Below are 21242 nucleotides of genomic sequence, written 5' to 3'. Positions count from 1 at the left end.
AAAATAATACACAATTGTTAAAAGAAAGTCAAATAATACAGAAATATAAAGTAAAAACTCAAAATTCCTATCAGCCCACCCAACCTTAAAATTCAATTCACCAAAGATAAACCAAAAATCCAAACCCATTGCCATCGAGTCGATTCCAACTCATAGAGACCCTATAGGACAGAGCAGAACTACCCCATAGAGTTTCCAAGGAGCACCTGGTGGATTCGAACTGCCGAACTTTTGGTTAGCAGCTGTAGCACTTAACAACTATGCCACCAGGGTTTCCTCACCAAAAATAGTGTTATTAGTTTGATGTGTCATCCATGAGGCTTTTTTAAAAATGTACATACAAACTACATATATATAGTTAAAAAATATGTTTATTTTAGTTTTAACTAAATATATATAGCATTTTACAATAAATATATAACTCTAAAACTTGGCTTTTTTCTTAACAATTTATCATAGCCATCTTTCCATGCCAGTTTATATGTCTGCAACATTCTTTTAAAATTTTGTCATCTCCTACAAAAATCTCCAAAAAAGTTGTACCAATTTATAGTCCCATCTACAGTATATACAAGTGTCTATGTTTATCATCTATATAATACTTGCTAATATGCTAAGCTAAAACACCCCCACTGCCTTCGAGTTGATTCCAACTTATAGTGACCCCATAGCACAGAGCAGAACTGCCCCATAGGATTTCCAAGGCTGTAAATCTTTATGGAAACAGGCTGCCATATCTTTCTCCCACAGAGCAGCTGGTGGGTCCGCACCTCCGACCTTTCAGGTAGCAGTTGAGCACTTTAACCACTGTGCCACTGGGGCTCCTTGCTAAGCTAAAAGTGGTTTCTAATTATTCTTTACTTTCCATCTAGTTGATTATTGGTGAGGTTGGACACATTTTCACAAGCCATTTGAATTTCTTAATCTATGAACTATCCGCTCATATTCTGTGCCCATTATCTTACAGGGTCGATTGAATGATTGATTGGTTTATACGACCAGTTTAGTAATACTCTTTGTTTTATAAAGTACCAACATTTTCACCCAGTCTGTTACTTGCTTTTGTTTCTAGTGACTGTCAGAACATAGAAGTTTTTAATTCCAAGTTTTCATGTAATGCTTAGAAAGGGCTACCTCATTTTAATATTATAAAAATATTGTCATATAATTTATTCTATTTATAATTTTATTGTTTTTAATTTTTAATCTTTTCTGAGATTTACTTGTTTATGTGATGAGAGGGAGATGCAAACTTTTTAACAGCTGGATATACAATTGTTTCAATCCAATTAACTGAATATCCCAGATACACATGGGTCTATTTCTGAACTGTCTATTCTTTTGTACTTGTCTTTTCCTGACCAAGTACCACATTCTCAGTTACGTTGGCTTTATAATGTATTTTGATGTATAGAAGGAGAAGGTACTCCTTATAAATCCTCTTTTAAAATATTTTATTATTCTCATATTTAGATTCTTCCACATAGACTTTTCCATAAACTTGACACATTCCTGTAAATAACTGTTGATATTTTAATAGAATTGTATTGAATTTACAGATTAATTTGGAGGGAATTGATATCTTGATAATATTGATTCTTCCCATCAAGAGACATATATATAGCTCTCTTTTTAAGTCCTTTAGTATAGTTGTAGAGTTTTTAATATATAGGCCTTGCTCCTTTCTTGCTAAGCCTAGTCCCCCATTGTACTTCTAATTGTTTACTGTTGGTATAAAGGGAAATTGTTGGTTTTTGTATATTTATCTTGTACCCAGACACCTTTTTAAAGGCTAATTAATTCAAATACTCTTTATATTGACTTTTTTTTCTGTTTTTCTAGGTAGATAATTATAATTATCATAATTTTTCAGTTTCCTTTTAGTAAATAAGCCTCTTGAATTTGTTCTCATTTTCTCACCTCAGTTAGGACCTCCAGCAACAGCAAGAACCCTTTCTCCTCTCTTGAATGGGAATGATTCTAGTATGTCCTTATTAATTATGTTTGCTCTAGATTTCTAATAAATCTGTCAAACAAATGAAGTTTCCTAACTAAACAAGTCTTCATTTCACAATTAGTGTATTACCTTTCTTTGTTTTGGGACATACTTTGACAGAAAAAAAAAAAATTTTTTTTTTTTTAGTTTGACAGGTATCCTTTTTATATTTTCATCCAAAAAACTGACAAGCTACTATACATGGAAGGACCTATTACAGAAAGCGAATGTAGCACTTTGGAGATCTCCATAGAGAACCTAGTGACCTGGCATCAATGGGCCTTTGAAGCTATCCAAATGCACCATTTTTTAAACCTATTGAGGGTCCTAATTCACTATTAAATATCTATAAGCCCCAGATGTGGGAGTAGACAACTTACAAGTCAGCATTTTATAAAAATACAATATCGTGAGGACTTTCAGGAAGATGGCAGCATATGCAGGTCTATGAACTCACACACGCACCAAGAAGCAACTAAAGATTTGTTATCTCAACTCTCTAAGAACACTCAAAAGTAAATGGAAGGTTGCAGCAACTAACCAAATGCGGAAACATGAAAAGGGTGACTTTTAAATGGTAAAAAACTTTATTTTCTACTGTCTCTGCCCCTCCCCCTTCTTGTGTGACAGCCACAGCAGTAGCTGCAGCAGAAGTGAACCATGGTTTGTGTTCTTAGAGAGGGGTCCCAATCTCTAGCTCTGGAGCGAGAAGGATAGACTTTGCAGGCAGACTGTTAAATGTATTTGATTATCTGTCTGTGGCTGCCTGAGGACTGAAGCCTCAGTCTAGCCTGAACTGGAGCTCACACAGGGTGAAGGAGGGAGTGGTGAGGAAAGACTGAGGCTGTGACCACACTTAATTCCCTGGGACTAAATGGTGTGACTAAAGCAGACAATTAACTCCAAAAATCTGAAGGAGAAACCAGAATGAGAGTTTCTTACAGAAATTAATGCTTTAAAAAGCATTGTGCATATAGGGGAACTGAGAAAGGCACTCACATGCTCAGAGCTAACACACTGTAATAGTCTAATATGCCAGATTCGGCAAAAAACAAAAGCATACAAAGACACTAAAACTGGTGGCCCATGCAAAAGAACAAGACGAAGAGAGAGAAATCATCTCCATGAAAGCACAGATAATGCACAGACTAGAAAACTTTAAAACCACAGTGTTAAACATGCTCAAAGAACTATAGGAAAACATAGACAACGAATGAAGGGAAATCAGAAAAATGTTACATAAACAAAACGAGGATATCAATAAAGAAATAGGATAAAAAGGAGACAAGCAGAATTACTGGAGCTGAAAAATACAATAACTGAAATGAAAAAATTTAATGAAGGGGCTCAATAGCAGATTTGAGTTGGGAGAACAAAGAATGAGTGAACTAGAGGATGAGACAATCAAAATGACTGGATCTGAACTGAAAAAGGAAAAAGAAAAGTGAATAAAGCCTAATGTGATTGTGGAACATCATCAAGCAGGCTAACATATGTATCAGGGGACTTACAGAAAGAGAAGAGAAAGAGAAAGGGACAGAAATAATATTTGAAGAAAAATAGCAAAAAAGAAAAGCGTGGGATCATGTGATGTGGCAAAAGGAGGCAAGCCATTTCTTTTAGCTAGAAAACCAGTCAATGTAATACACCACATTAATAGAATGAAAGAAAAGAGCCACAGGATAACCTCAATTAATGCAGAAAAGACTTTTGACAAAATCCAACACCCTTTCATGATAAAAACACTCAACAAACTAGGAATAAAAGGGAAAATTCTCAACAAGATAAAGGATATTTATGAAAAACCCACAGATAATATCATACTTAATGGAGAAAACCTGAAATCTTTCCCCTTAAAATAAAGAACAAAACATGGATGCCTACTACTATTATTCACCGTTGTACTGGAAGTGCTAGTCAGAGCGATTAGGCAAGAAAAAGAAAAACTATCCAAATCAGAAAGAAAAAAGTAAAACTATCCCTACTCAGATGACATAATCTTATATATAGAAATCCCAAAATATTCACAAGAAAGCTAATAAATAAGTTCAAAAAAGTGGAAGAGTACAAGGTCAACATACAAAAATCTGCTGTGTTTCTAAGTATCAACACTAACCAATCTGAAAAAGAAATTAAGAAAAAATTCCATTTACAATAGCATCTAAAAGAATAAAATATCTAGAAAGAAATAGGACAAAGGAAGTAAGAGACTTGTATGTGAAAAACTATAAAAAGTTGCTAAAAGAAGTTAAAGAAGATCTAAATAAATGGAAAACGATCCTGTGTTCATGGATTGGAACACTTAATATTGCTAAGATGTCAATACTACACAAGTGATCTACAGATTCAGTTCAATCTTTATCAATATTCCAACAGCCTTCTTTGCAGAAATGGAAACACCAATCCTCAAATTTATATGAAATTGCAAAGGGCCCCAAACAGCCACAGCAATCTTAAAAAAGGCCAAGTAGGAGGAATCATACCTTCCAATTTCAAAACATACTACAAAGCTACACTAATCAAAACAGTCTGGTGCTGGTATAAGGACTGACATAGATCGAAGAATAGAATTGAGGGTTCAGAAATAAACCCATAAATCTATCTATGGTCAATTGATTTTTGACAAGGGTGCTAAGATCATTCAGTGGGAAAAGAATAGTCTCCAATAAATGGTGCTGGGAAAACTGGATCTTCAAATGCTAAAGAACGAAGTTGGACACACACCACACACCATATGTGAAAAATTAACTCAGAATGGACCAATGACCTATATTAAAGAATTAAAACCATAAAACTCTTAGAAGAAAACAAAGGGGTACTGCTTCATGAACTAGTTTTCAACAATGGATTATTAGATATGATGACACCAAAAGCATGAGCAACAAGAGACAAAATAGATAAACTGGACTTCATCAAAATTAAAAACTTTTGTGCATCAAAAGACTTTTATCAACAAAGTGAAGAGACAATCTACAGAACAGAAGCAAATATTCGGGAATCATATATCTGATAAGGGTTTAATATCCAGAATATATAAGAAGTCCTACAACTCAACAGCAAAAAGATAAACAACCCAATCAAAAAAATGGGCAAAGGACGTGAATAAACATTTCACCAAAGAAGAGTTACAAATGGCCAATAAGCACATGGAAAGATGCTCAAGATCATTAGTCACTAGCGTAATGCAAATCAAAACCACAATGAGATACTTCTAACCCTCCCACCCAGGACAGCTTTTATAAGGAAAATGGAAAATAACAAGTGCTGACTAGGATGCAGAGGAATTGGAACCTCTTGCATTGCTGGTGCAGTCAATGTGGAAAACAATTTGGTGGTTCCTCAAAAAGTTAAACATAGAATTAACATATGACCCAGTAATTTCATCCCAAAGTATATACCCAAAAAAACTGAAAGCGGGAACTCAAACAGATACTTGTACACCAATGTTCACTGAAGCAATATTCAGAATAGCCAAAAGATAGAAAAAAACCCGAGTCCATCAACAGATAAACAAAATGTGCTATATACATAAAAAGGAGTATTATTCAGCCATTAAAAGAAACGAAGTTCTGATACATGTTATGACCTGGTTGAATCTTAGAAACACTATGCTGAGTGAAATAAGCCAGACACAAAAGGGCAAATATTGTATGATCCCACTATATGAAATATTTACAATAGACAAATCAATAGAGACAAAACTTTATCAGTGGTTACCAGGGACAGGTGTGAGGAAGAAAGGGTAAGTTATTGCTTAAGGGGCACTGAGTTTCTGCTCAGGGTAAGGAATAAATTTCTAAATGGATAGTGGTGAGGGTCGCACAACATGGTGAACATAATTAATATTCCTGTATTGTACACATAGAAATGGTTGAAATGGCAAATGTTTTGTTATCTATAACAATAAAATATAGAATATTATGGAACTTTGCTATTTCCCTAAAGGATTACTATCATGGTCTGCAGGGCACCATAATTTAGTTTATTTGTCATACTGGTTTTCAAGGCAATAGAACAAAAGTGTAAAATCCAATGACCCTAATGAGGTTACATTATGCAAAAAAATAAGAAAAACATTTCCTAGTTTATTACTAGTATTAAATTAAGGCTTAAAATTCTAACATGTTCACAAACAACAGAAAAAGAATTCTTGGGCAACAGCCAGGTAAGTGGACAATAGAGAAAACAAAAACAAAACAAAACCTCTTTTGTTTTAAAGACAATTTATAACTTTCCCTTTTCAAGGCCCATAATAGTTACATGATTTCTCAATTAAATATATATTTTCATTTTTTTAAGTATTTTTTCTAGATTATTTATCTAGCCAAAAAAGAAGTCTGAGTTATGAGCCCAGGTGAACCAACCTTTAGAGCCAATTTATACGTGGCTGAACTCCATATATCTCTTTCTGTCATTAACAGTTTAATATCACTCTCCATCCTTCCTCGTTGCAATGTATATAAATCATGATATTCTTCTACAATTCTAAAAAAAATTAAGAAACAGCTATATAGAGATATATTTTAAAAATAATTTTAAAATTTAAAATTTTAGATTAAAAAATGTTCAAAAATAGACAATTTATTCCCTTAAAATTTATCATAAGGTAAATATTATGGTATAATTTCTGGATATATTGATAACATTTTATATACAGTGAAGTAGAAAAAAAATTCACATTTCATTTACAAATCTTACAAAACTCTTAGTAAAAGTAAAAAGCTCAGTATATTGTTCCCTGCTCTAAACACTTTTTCTTATTATTCTTTTCTTTATTTAGTCATTAGAACTCTCAAAATATAGTATCCTAAAACTGTAATAATACTATATCTAATGAAAATGAAATGGACTGGTATTAGTCATTTTGAATCAGCCAATCATATGGTCTACTATGCCACCATTGAAGAGGAATGGCGTCACGTTCATCATCAAAAAGAAAATTTCAAGGAGGCAGGGCAAAGATGGCGGAGTAGTCATACGCTTCCAGTGGTCCCTCTTACAACAAAGACCAAAAAAAACAAGTGAAATGATTATATTTATGACAAGCCAGGAGTATTGAACATCAAAGGCAAAGTTAGAAAATGGACAAAGCAGCAGGAGGAGGGAAAGATGGTTAAGAAGTGGAGAGGAGTTTCCAGACATGAATCGCCAGGAACCCTCAGGTACCATTCCCGGGAGCAACTGCAGCGGGCTAGTAATAGCGTTTCGCTGCAGTTTCCTCAGGGAGAAACAGCCAGCTGCACAGCCTACTCACACCTCTGGAACCAGAGAAGAACGGCGCTCTCAGCAAAAGCTAAATACTTGCATATATTTTACCACGCCCCCAGCCCCCAAGCCAGCTTCAATGGCTATCAATTTCCCTAGGTCTGAGATATGTTCTGCTGAACATCCTGAGCCATTTTCCTGGCCTTGGAGAAAGGAATAAATTCACAATTGGGGGAAAAGATAATCTCCAAGCTCCACTAACCTGGGGAGCTCAGGACAGAAGCGGCTCCTGTCCAGGCACAAATGATCCATGGACTTTGAATACCTTTCCCCACTGCATGCACCTGTGTGGACCTATTATAGGAGAATAGGCCCTTGTTGACAGACTGCAACTGTTTCAACTGTGCAGTGGAGAGGTGGGTGTTTGATGTTCCACAGAGCTTTCTCTATTAAACAGGGTCCTCACCTACCCACGACAGAGGCCTAAGGACTGGTGGCTCCACTCATGTCACCCAGCCACCTGCAACAGGGGTCCAAGGATAACTGGTACCTCCCAATCCTTTCAACCAAAAGCATTGGATGTTCATGGCCCTTCTGCAGAACCCAACCACCTGTGCACTCTAGGCAGCAGGGACGCACTTCCCTCACAGACACTCAGGGGATGGTTGTCAGCTCACTGCTTTGTTCAGAGCATGACCCCCTTCTGCAACCAGATACCTGTACTGACACCAATCGCCCCTGCCCCTCTAAGACTGTAGGACAGAGCCTGTACCACACACCTGATGACCAACAACCTGAGTTCAATCCATATAAGAAAAGTGAACGAACTCCTAGGCTCACATACCTGATAACAGCTCTAGCCAACTAGTGACAGGATGTTGGAGCTTAAAAGGGAAAAATAATCAAGCTAGCTCACTCAAGCAACCTATTTAGGCATACCAAAACAAAACTAAGCAAGGAGCTAGGATACAGTAACTAAACATAAAATAAACTAATACAATAACTTATAGATGGCTTGGAGGCAACAGTCAATATCAAATCACATAAAGAAGCAGAAACGATCGCTTCAACAAACTCTCAAAACAAAGAATCAGGGGATCTTCTGGATGGAAGTGCCTTCCTGGAATTACCAGACGAAGAATACAAAAGATTAAAATACAGAACTCTTCAAGACATCAGGAACAAGATCAGAAAAGAGATCAGGCACTACGCAGAATAAGCCAAGGAACACACAAGTAAAACAGTTGAAAAAATTAAAAAGGTTATTCAAGAAGATAATGAAAAATTAAATAGCTGCAAGAATTCATACAGAGACAGCAATCAGAAATTCAGAGGATTAACAATAAAATTACAGAATTAGACAACTCAGTAGAAAGTCAGAGGAGCAGAACTGTGGAAGTGGAAGCCAGAATTAGTGAGATTGAAGATAAAACACTTGGCACCAATATATTTGAAGAAAAATCAGATAAGAGAATTAAAAAAAATGAAGAAATGTTAAGAATCATGTGGTACTCTATCAAGAGAAATAACCTATGAGTGACTGGAGTACCAGAAGAGGGAGGGAGGACAGAAAATACGGAGAGAATTGTTGAAGATTTGTTGGCAGAAAAAGTCCCAGATATTGTGAAAGATGAGAAGATATCTATCCAAGATGCTCATCAAACTCCAAATAAGGTAGATCTCAAACAAGAGTCACCAAAACATATTATAATCAAACTTGCAAAAGCCAAAGATAAAGAGAGAATTTTAAGAGCCGCTAGGAATAAACAAAAAGTCACCTACAAAGGGGAGTTAATAAGAATAAGCTTGGACTACTTGGTAGAAACCATGCAGGCAAGAAGGCAACGGGATTACTTATATAAAGCATTGAAGGAAAAGAACTGCCAGCTGAGAATCATATATTCAGCAAAACTTTCTCTCAAATATGAAGGTGAAATTAAGACATTTCCAGATAAACAAAAGTTGAGGGAATTTGTAAACACCAAACAAAAACTACAATACTAAAGGGAGTTCTCTGGTTAGAAAATCAATAATATGAGATATCAACCCAAGACTAGAACACAGGACAGAGCAAGCAGATGTCAACCCAGATAGGGAAATCACAAAAATAAATCAAGATTAAAAAAAAAATAGCTCAAAACAGAGAAACAATGATGTCGTTATGTAAAAGAAGACAAAATTAAAACAATAAAGAGGGACTAAGACTTTTTTTTAAGAAATGTAGTCATAGATCTTTTGTATGGAGAGGAAGTCAAGGAGATACAAAGAAATAAAAGTTAGGTTGAAACTTAGAAAAATAGGAAAAAATATTGAGGTAACTACAAAGGAGACTAACAATCCTACTCATCAAAATGAAATATGAGAAAAAAATAGAGACTCAGCAGAAACAAAATCAAAAACAACAAATACGAGGAAAGGACAATATATAAAGATTAACTACTCAGCACAAAAAATTACGTGGGAACAAGAGACTGTCAACAACACACAAAAAAAGACATCAAAATGATAGCACTAAACTCATACCTATACATAATTACACTGAATGTAAATGGACTAAATTCACCAATAAAGAGACAGAGAGTGGCAGAATGGATTAAAAAAAAAAAAGATCCATCTATATGAAGCCTAAAAGAGATGCACCTTAGACTTAGAGACAGAAACTAAAACTCAAAGGATGGAAAAATATATATCAAGCAAACAACACTCAAAAAAGAGCAGGAGTGGCAATTTGAATTTCTGACAAAATAGATTTTAAAGTTAAATCCACCACAAAGGATAAGAAGGACACTATATGATTAAAGTGACAATATACCAGGAGGATATAACCATATTAAATATTTATGCACCCAATGACAGGGCTGCAAGATACATGAAACAAACTCTAACAGCATTGAAAAGTGAGATAGAAAGCTCCACAGTTATAGTAGAAGACTTTAACACAACATTTTCGGTGAAGGACAGAAAATCCAGAAAGAAGCTTGATAAAGACATAGAAGATCTAAATGCCACAACTAACCAACTTGACCTCATAGACATATACAGAACACTCCACCCAACGGCAGCCAATTATATATTTTTTTCCAACACACATGGAACATTCTCTAGAATAGACCACATATTAGGTCATAAAGCAAGCCTTACAAAGCATCTTCTCTGACCATAAGGCCATAAAAGTAGAAATCAATAACAGAAAAAACAGGAAAAAGAAATCAAACACTTGGAAACTGAACAATACTCTGGTCAAAAAAGACTGGGTTATAGAAGATATTAAGGATGGAATAAAGAAATTCATAGAATCCAATGAGAATGAAAACAGTTCCTATCAGAACCTTTGGGGCACAGCTAAAGCAGTGCTCAGAGGTCAATTTATAGTAATAAATGCACACGTACAAAAAAAAGAAAGGGCCAAATCAAAGAATTATCCCTACAACGTGAAAAAATAGAAACAGAGAGCAACAAAAGAAACCCTTAGGCACCAGAAGAAAGCAAATAAAAAAATTAGAGCAGAATTAAATGAAATAGAGAATAGGAAAACAATTGAAAGAGCTAACAAGACTAAAAGCTGGTTCTTCCAAAAGATCAAGAAAACTGATAAACCAATGGCCAAACTGACAAAAGAAAAACAGGAGAAGAAGTAAATAAGGGGAATAAGAAATGATATGGGTGATATTACAACTGACCCAACTGAAATTAAAAGAAGCATATTAGATTACTATGAAAAATTGTACTCTAATAAATCTGAAAACCTAGAAGAAATGGATGAATTTCTAGAAACACAATACCTACTTAAACTAACACAAACAGACACAGAACAACGAAATAAACCCATAACAAAAGAAGAGATTAAAAAGGTAATTTAAAAACTCCCAACAAAAAAAAAGCCCTGGCCTGGAGGGCTTCACTGTAGAGTTCTAAATTTTCAGAAAAGAGTTAACACCACTACTACTAAAGGTATTTTGGAGCATAGAAAAGGATGGAATATTCCCAAACTCATTCTATGACGCCAGCATACCCCTGATACCAAAACCAGATAAAGAAACCACAAAAAAAGGAAATTACACACCTATATCCCTCATAAACTTAGATGCAAAAGTCCTTCAACAGCATATCAAAAAAAAAAAAAAATTCACCATGACCAAGTGGGATTCTTATCAGGTATGTAGGGAAGGTTCAAAACTAGAAAAAAAAATTAATGTAATCCATCCTAAAAATAAAAGACAAGAATCACATGATCTTATCAATTGATGCAGAAAAGGTATTTGACAAACTTCAACACCCATTCATGATAAAAACTCTCAGCAAACTAGGAACAGAAGGAAAATTCCTCAACATAGTAAAGGGCATTTATACAAAGCGAACAGTCAACATCAGCCTAAATGGAGAGTCTGAAAGCACTCCCCTTTAGATCGGGAACCAGACAAGGATGCCCTTTATCACCACTCTTATTCAACATTGTGCTGGAAGCCCTAGCCAGAGCAATTAGGCTAGATAAAGAAATAAAGGGCATCCATATTGGGAAGGAAAAAGTAAAAGTATCTTTATTTGCAGGTGACAAGATCTTATACACAAAAAAACCCTAGAGGATTCTCAAGAAAACTACTGAAACTAATAGAAAAGTTCAGCAGAGAATCAGGATACAAGATAAACATACAAAAATCAGTTGGATTCCTCTACACTAACAAGATGAACATTGAAGAGAAAATCACCAAATCAATGCCATTTATAGTGGCCCCCAGGACGATAAAATACTTAGGAATGAATCTTAGCAGAGACATAACAGACCTATACTAAGAAAACTACAAGACACTACTTCAAGAAACCAAGAGACCTACATAAGTGGAAAAACATACCTTGCTCACAGATAGGAAGATGTAACATTGTAAAAATGTCTACTCTACCAAAAGCCATATATAGATACAATGCAATTCCAATCCAAATTCCAATGACATTTTCTAATGAGATGGGGAAACAAATCACCAATGTCATATGAAAGGGAAAGAGGCCCAGAATAAGTAAAGCATTCCTGAAACAGAAGAAAAAAGTAGGAGGCCTCACTCTATCTTATTTTAGAACCTAATATACTGCCACAGTAGTCAAAACAGCCTGGTACTAGTACAACAACAGATACACAGACCAATGGAACAGAATTGAAAATCCAGACATAAATCCATCCACATATGCACAGCTGATATTTGACAAAGTCCCAAAGTCAGTTAAATGGTGCTGGCATAACTGGTTATCCATCTGCAAAAAAATGACACCAGACCCATACCTCACACCATGTACAAAAACTAACTCAAAATGGACCAGAGACCTAAATATAAAATCTAAAAGGATAAAGATCATGGAAGAAAAAACAGAGACAACGCTAGGACACCTAATAAATGGCATACGCAGTATGCAAAACATTACTAACAATGCAGAAACACCAGAAGAGAAACTAGATAACTGGGAGCTCCTAAAAATCAAACACCTATGCTCAACCAAAGACTTCACCAAAAGAGTGAAAAGATTACCTACGGACTGGTAAAAAGTTTTTAGCTATGACATTTCCGATCAGAGTCTGATCTCTAAAATCTACATGATACTGCAAAAACTCAAATACAAAAAGACAAATAACCCTTAAACTACAACTACAAAAAGACTAATAGCCATTTAAAAATGGGCAAAGGATATGAACACGCACTTCACTAAAGAAGACATTCAGGTAGCTAACAGATACATGAGGAAATGTTCATGATCATTAGCCATTAGAGAAATGCAAATCAAAACTACAATGAGATTCAATCTCACTCCAACAAGGCTGGCATTAATCCAAAAAACACAAAGTAATAAATGTTGGAGAGGCTGTGGAGAGATTGAAACACTTATACACTGCTGGTGGGAATGGAAAATGGTACAACCACTTTGGAAATCAATTTGGCATTTCCTTAAAAAGCTAGCAATAGAACTACCGTATGATCTAGCAATCCCACTCCTCGGAATATATCCCAGAGAAATAAGAGCCTTTACCCAAATAGGTATGTGCACACGCATGTTCATTGCAGCACTGTTTACAATAGCAAAAAGATGGAAGCAACCAAGGTGCCCACCAACGGATGAATGGATAAATAAATTATGGTATATTCACACAGTGGAATACTACACATCAATAAAAGAATAATGATGAATCCATGAAACATTTCATAACATGGAGGAATCTGGAAAGCATTATGCTGAGTGAAATTAGTTGCAAGAGGACATATATTGTATGAGACCACAATTATAAGAACTCAAAAAATAGTTTAAACAGAGAAGAAAATATTCTTTGATGGTTACAAGAGTGGGAAGGAAGGGAAGGAGAGGGGTTTTCACTAATTAGTAGATAAGAACTATTTTAGGTGAAGGGAGAGACAACACACAATACAGGTGAGGTCAGCACAACTGGACTAAACCAAAAGCAAAGAAGTTTCCTGAATAAACTGAACGGTTCGAAGGCCAGTGTAGCAGGGGCGGGCTTTTGGGGACCATGGTTTCAGCGGACATTTATGTCAATTGGCATAATAAAATCCATTAAGAAAACATTCTGCATCCCACTTTGCAGAGCGATATTTGGGGTCTTAAATGCTAGCAAGCAGCCATCTAAGATGCATCAATTGGTCTCAACCCACCTGGAGCAAAGGAGAATGAAGAACACCAAAGACATGAGGTAATTATGAGACCAAGGGACAGTAAAGGGGCACGTAAACCAGGGACTACATCAGTCTGAGACCAGAAGAACTAGATGGTGCCCAGCTACAACCGATGACTGCCCTGACAGGGAACACAACAGAGAACCCCTGAGGGAGCAGGAGAGCAGTGGGATGCAGACCCCAAATTCTTGTAAAATGACCAGACTTAATGGTCTGACTGAGACTAGAAGGACCCCAGAGGTCACGGACCCCAGACCTTCTGTTAGCCCGAGACAGGAACCATTCCCAAAGCCAACTCTTCAGATAGGGATTGGACTGGACTAAAAAAAAAAACTATGGGACACAAAATTATACTGGTGAAGAGTAAGCATCTTCGATCAAGTAGACACATGAGACTATGTGGGCAGCTCCTGTCTGGAGGGGAGATGAGAGGGCAGAGGGGGTCAGAAGCTGGCCAAATGGACATGAAAACAGAGAGTGCAGGGAAGGAGTGTGCTGTCTCACTAGACTGAGAGCAACTAGGAGTATATAGCAAGGTGTATATAAGTTTTTATATGAGAGACTGACTTGGTTTGTAAACTTTCACTTAAAACACAATAAAAAAATTAACACAAAAATTAGAGCAAAATTAACTAAGACATTTCATGTTAAACAAAAGCTGAGGGAGTTTGTTACTACTAAACATGCCCTACGTGAAATGCTAAAGAAAGCCCTTCAGATTGAAACAAAAAGATACTAGAAGTAACTTGAAACTGTATGAAGGAAAAAGAATACAGTAAAGTTAATTTCATGGGCAAATATTAGGGCCTGTTTTAAGGTATGGGAAAAAAAAATTCCACGTAGATAGTAAGCAAAAGAGAGTAGGGTGGCTATATTACTATCAGACAAAATAAACTTTAAGTCATAATCTTTGAGAGACAAAAACAAAGCATTATATAACAATAAAAAGGTCAACCCATTAAAAAGAAACAACTATAAATATATAATTATAATAATATGTAACAATTATAAATATAAAACATATGAAGAAAACACTGACAGAATTTAAGGGACACATAGACAATTCTATAAAAATGGCTGGAGACTTCCATACACAACTTTCAATACTGGATAGAACTTGTAGACAGAAGATTAATAAAGAAATAGAAGATGTGAACAACACTATCATTGAATAGAAAAATTAATAACAGACACTTTATTTTGATTTCAAGGTCTTTATTATCCATGAAACCAAGTATTAATCATAAAAAGCTTGACCCAAACTGCAAAAACCTGCCAGAAACTGTTCTATAGGGAAGCAAAGTTGTCTTATCTTGCTAGAAAAGGATAGTCAACAAACCATTACCTCCTACGGAAAATCTCAAAACTTTCTTGGATGGAGGTGGGTGGAGGGCCTCATTACTGGTAGCCAGGCCGGAAGTAAACTGATATCAGTTGATCTCAGTAAAGGGGGAAGGCAGGTTGAATCAATCACGTTAAGATTAGCCAATGGATGGTCTTCTTGGAAACCCTGAGGAGCAGTTCTTCTCTGTCCTATAGGGTCGCTATGAGTCAGACTCAACTTGATGGCAACAGGTTTGGTTTTCATTTTCTTTTCTTTATAAGCCCCATTGTACCTCGCTTCTTTGAGCCATTTGCTTTTTCTGGAATCAAAATGGCCTCCCTATAGTCATATAAAATAACTGCTCAGAATAAACCTTATATTAAAATTTCAATGAGTTTTGATTATTTTTAACACTATAAACCAACTGAGGCACTGGTGGTTCAGTGGTAGAATTCTCACCTTCCATGCAGGGTTTGATTTACAGCTAATGTACCTCATGCGTAGTGACCACCTGTCAGTGGAGGCTTGAGTGTTGCTATGGTGCTGAACAGGTTTTAGCAGGACTTCCAGATTAAGAGGGACTAGGATGAAAGGCCTGACAATCTACTTTCAAAAATCAGTCAGTGAAAACCCTAAGGATCACAACAGTCTGATCCATCATCAATCATGGGTATGGCACAGGACTGAAACACTGTGCATGAGGCCACCATGAGTCAGGGGTTGACTTAATGGCAGCTAACAACAACAACATAAACCAACTAGACCTAACAGACAAATATCAAACACTCCAGCCAACAACAGCACAATACACATTCTTCTCCAGTGGATCATTCTTGAACATAGACCATATGCTAGATCACAAAACAAGTCTCAATATATTTAAAAAGGTTTGAATCATACAAAGTATCTTTGCTTACCACAATGGAAAACTAGAAATAAAAGAAAGAAAACTGGAAATTACACAAATATGTGGAAATTAAACAACACACTATTAAACAGCTCATAGGTCAAGGAAGAAATAGGAAAATACTTAGACATAAATGACAATGAAAGCACAACATACCAAAGTTTGTAGAATGTACTGAAAGCAATGCTCAGAGAGGAGTTTATATTGGTAAATGCCTACATTAAAAAAGAAGAAATTTCTCAAATCAATAACCTAACTTTACAACTTGAGGAACTAGAAAAAGAACAGTAAACTAAGCCCAAAGCTACCAGAACAAAGGAAATAACAAAGATCATATTGGAGATAAATAGAGAATAGAAAAACAATAGAATCAACAAAACCAGAAGGTGGTTTTTTGAAGAAAATCAATAACATTGACAAACTTTTCGCTAGACTGACAAAGAAAAATAAGAAAAGATGCAAATAACTGAAACCAGAAATGAGAGTGGGAACATTACTATCAACTCTGCAGAAACAAAAAGAACTATAAGTCAATACTCTGAACAACTATATGCCAACAAATTATATAACTTAGATGAAATAGACAAAATCCTAGAAATACATAAACTACCTAAATTAACTCAAGAAGAAATAGAAAACTTCAGTAGATCCATAACAAGTGAAGATACCGAATCAGTAACCAAAAACCTCCAAAGAAAGCAAAGTTCAGGACCAGATGGATTCACTGGGGAACTCTACCAAACATTTTAAGAAGAATTGACACTAATTATTCTCAAACTATTCTAAGAAACAGAAGAGTAGAGAATACTTCCTAACCCTAATACCAAGAAAACTATAGACCAATATCACTTATGAATATAGATGTAAAAAATCCTCAAAAAAATACTAGCAAACCAAATCTAACAGCAAATTAAAAGACTAAGTTAGATTTAGTCCAGGAATGCAAGGTGGTTTACCATGAACAATCAATCAATGTAATATACCACATTAATGACTGAAAGAAAAGAGTCACGTGATGATCTCAGTTGATGCAGAAAAGGCATTTGACAATACCCAATGCCTTTGCATGATAAAAAACACTCAACAACAGGAATAGAAGGGAAATTCCAATATGAAAAAGGGCATTTATGAAAAACCCACAGATAACATCATACTCAATGGAGGGCAACTGAAAACTTTCCCTCTAAGATCAAGAACAAGACTAGGATGCCCACTTTCAACACTGCTATTCAGTAATGTACTGGAACTTCTAATCACACCAATTAGACAAAAATAAATAAATAAAAAGTATCCAAATTGGGAAGAAATAAGTAGACGTACCCCTACAATGGCACATGCTACAATAGCAGAGTTGACCAGCTGCATCAGAAACCTTATCTCACTACCCGGTCCTTTACAGAAAAAGTTTGCTAACTCTTAAAATAGAATAAAAACATTACGACTATAGATTTATTAAAATCTAAAAAAGAACTAGACTCATCTACATCACCAATAAGAAAAATGCAAATGAAAACTGTGATAGTTAAGACTGTGTGTCATCTTGGCTGGGCCATGATTCTAAGAGTTTTGGCAGTTGTATAATGTTGTGATCACTTCCTGCTGAAATCTAATACGCAATCACCCCCATGATGGAATCTGCTGAGTGGTACCACCAGGGATGGGGCCTGTGGTGGCTCACCATCCCCTCAGCCTTCAACTCTCCGCCCTCTGCCACCTACTTCCTTCCTGTTTGCCTTGCCAATGCTTCTGGCTTGTTCTGGGTAGTGCCGCTGCCTCTTGTTCGTCTGACCTCTGGTTCTTGGGGCTTGAGCTAGCAGCTTACCTGCTGATCTTGGAATTCATCGATCTTTACAGCCTGAAAGCAAGAGCCTTGCTCTTGGGTTTGCCAGCCCCTGCAGCTATGTGAATCAGAAGACTCTATCCCAATCCACAGACCTGGGATGTTCCAGCCTCTACAATCGCGTAAACTAGTTCCTTGATATAAATCTCTCTCTCTATATATATATATTTATATGCTTTACTGGTTTTGTTTCTCTAGAGAACCCAACCTAAGAAAAAACCATATACGTTTCCATATTTGATAAAGGATAAAGAGAAATGGGAACTGTCATACACTGATGAGAGAATAAACTGGTACAACTACTTTGTGGAGTGCTTTGGCAACATCTAGCAAGAATGAGGCTATGTATATTCTATGACCTAGCAGTTCCACTTCTAGGTATACACCCCTAGACTCTCACACAAGAAGTTATTTACAAGATGTATATTATAACAAGGGAGCCCTGGTGGCACAGTGGTTAAAGCACTCAGCTGCTAACCAAAAGGTCAGCAGTTCAAATCCACCAGTCACTCCCTGAGAGAAAGATGTGACAGTCTGCTTCCGTAAACATTTACAGCCTTGGAAACCCTAAGGGGCAGTTCTACCCAATCCTATAGGATCTCTGTGAGTCAAAATCAACTCGAAGGCAGTGAGTTTTGGACTATTACAACAGTGCCTGGAAGAGTTAATGTACGTAAAGCACTTTGGACAGTGCCTGAGATATGTGCTCAACAAATATTAGCTATTGTTATTAACTGCAAAAACTGGAAAAATCTACTGAAGAATAAATGAATAAATTATGATCTAGTCAGAATAAATTATGGTTTAGTACAGAAGCAAAAATAAATTTGTTCTATATGCATCATAATAGATCTCAAAAGCATAATACTTGGTTAATAAAAGAAAATGTGAAAATATATAGTCTTGGATATATAAATATGTAGTAAAACATTAAAACATAGACAGGAACAATACATAACGACTGCTAACTGGTGATTACCTACAGAGAGGGAAGAAGGAGAATGGAGAGAGATATAAAAGAAACTTCAAATATTTCCATTTAAGATTTTGTTTCCTAAGAAAAGGTGTGACACTAACATGACATAATGGCTAACATTTAGTAATGCAGGATGAGTATACCTGAACGTTAATTATAAGGCTTATTTTTCTGATTGAAATATTTCAAAATTTCTAAAAAGGAATTAGAATAATATCTTATACTGACACAACACTGTCTAGGAGACACATATTATTTTCTTTAATCCTCACAACAATCCTGTGAGATAGGTACAATTATAATCCCCATTTTACATATAGAAAAAATGAGGACCAGAAAGGTCAAGTGACCTTCCCAAGATCACAAAGAAGTATCTCTGTGCTATGCACAGTGTTCCCTCCATACTTTCATCTAGAAAACCAGAAAGTAACAACCCACAAACATCATTCAACAAAATGAATAAAAGCCAACAATCTGTTTCCAAAAGAAGCATCATGTTTTATTTTCTTTCTACCCAGAATGAGAAATCAACTAAATTCAGGTAAAGTAATCTATATATGTTTTTAGAATTCAGAAAGTTAGTATCATATGTGTTTTTTCATATACTGGCTATTATATAACAGCCATAATACCCATAGTTACTGAAATTGGTTTAAACTATGTAAATATGTATATATATTTAAGGTTACAAATGATATTAAACAAGATGGCTCTTTAATAATGCAGACCATGCTATATACTGTTTCTCTGAAATAGTACAGATAAAGATAATTACAGTATAAAATAGATAAACTCTTGATTATTTACCTATTTCCTAAGGAGCAGTTTGTACTTTGGTAAAAAGAAAATTGTTGTAGACATAATAACACATAAGTGGAAGGATATTTAGACAGTTTTAGCAGCAGTTCAAGACTAGAGATGCAATGCATGCTGCAGAACTTCCATACACGCCTCTCCTTCTACCATATAAGCTATACAAACTTTAAACAACTCACTTTGCATTCTTTTCAGCATCTAAAAGAGCTTGTGCCAAGTCCTTATGGGCCTTCTCTGCTTCCTTTGTTAATTTTATATCATGTTGCCGAACCAGATACAGCTCTCTGAAATAAAAGAAATTTTATACTCATATTGGAGACTTCCAAAACATTTCTACTCAGGAAGTCAGGTTTATAGTCAGGCATTTTTCAGTTACCATATGTACCTCTCTTCTTGGTTTTTCCAACTCATAAGCCAAATACACTCTAGTGTACATTCTGGATGAAATCTTACCAGGGTTTGGCAATCAAATCTTGCTGTCTAGAAGAGGCACAAAGAAGATGTGGAGGATCCTCTAGGATGGAGTACTGGATCCTGTAGGCAAGTGCTGACAACCAGGGCTTCCAGGCTGCTCTACCCCACTGTCTGACATGTCTACCCTGTCCTCTTCATTCTTGCCACTAATCTCTTGCCACAAGTTAGATAATCACTAACCTTGTTTGCTAAATATTGCTTATTCTCTTTGGTATTTGAACCTCAACATCCATAATCATGGCCCTGCTTTATAACCTAATTAAGAGAAACATCTCTATCTTGGAAGGAAGAGCAAGAATTTTTTCCCTACCAGCTTTGTGCTAACCAAATGTAACCCAACTCTCTACATCTATATCTAATCTACATCCAGTTCTTTCTATTCTCTTGTTATACATGAAAGGAGGGCAAAAGAGTCCTCAGCTTTAACCAATTCACTTTCCCTATTAACTTTTCACTCTCTTTAGAGATATGGCTCTGATGTTTGTTTTTGTGTTTAAGATAATCACAATTTTTACCTGGTCAGTTCCTCAATAACATTCTTGAAATTATACAGTTCCTCTAAAATGCGCTGGTCCATTATTCGCTGAGCCACCAAATCTTTGTAGAAGTCAATCATCTGCCGGGCAATCTGGTCAAGCATTTGCACATACCTCTCTCTACATGAGAAAGAAGGGACACAGACATCGTAATGAAGGAAAGGAAAAAGGAGCCAGAAAATATGTGAGAGAGAAAATAATTTTAGAGAAAGAAATGGGAAACAGGCACAAAAGATATATGGGAAGAACAAGATAGAAAAAGAAAGGGATCTAGGCTGTGTATTCCTGTCATGCTCATACAAGTGAATGAACAATTATGGAGAACTGTAACCACAGCCATAAATATTCGGAACATCATGTCTGAGATGTGAGACAAAAATAATGACTTATTTTATTTCTTCTTCTAGATTATAAAGTCTATGAGGACAGAAACCATGTCATATACTTGTATCTTTACATCATCTAACAGAGTGCCTTGAATATAGTGAGATTTTGAT

General features: G+C 35.8%; 1 protein-coding gene across 5 annotated transcripts in view; it reads right to left on the bottom strand.

Annotated features, from left to right (window-relative positions):
• AXDND1 (axonemal dynein light chain domain containing 1) overlaps positions 1-21242 on the bottom strand; it is a 168059-nt gene that overhangs the window by 96785 nt on the left and 50032 nt on the right. For all 5 annotated transcript variants that reach the window (XM_049868411.1, XM_049868414.1, XM_049868410.1 and 2 more), the window contains 3 exons: positions 20725-20865; positions 19915-20019; positions 6361-6481 (listed from right to left, as the gene is read on the bottom strand). In XM_049868411.1, the coding sequence (XP_049724368.1) occupies positions 6361-6481; positions 19915-20019; positions 20725-20865 (367 nt within the window). The remainder of the gene's footprint in view (positions 1-6360; positions 6482-19914; positions 20020-20724; positions 20866-21242) is intronic.

The sequence above is a fragment of the Elephas maximus genome, chromosome 24 (genome assembly GCF_024166365.1).
Source record: "Elephas maximus indicus isolate mEleMax1 chromosome 24, mEleMax1 primary haplotype, whole genome shotgun sequence".
Classification (NCBI taxonomy): domain Eukaryota; kingdom Metazoa; phylum Chordata; class Mammalia; order Proboscidea; family Elephantidae; genus Elephas; species Elephas maximus.
The sequence above is the reverse complement of the archived record's forward strand: the minus strand, read 5'-3'. Positions and strand labels throughout refer to the sequence as shown.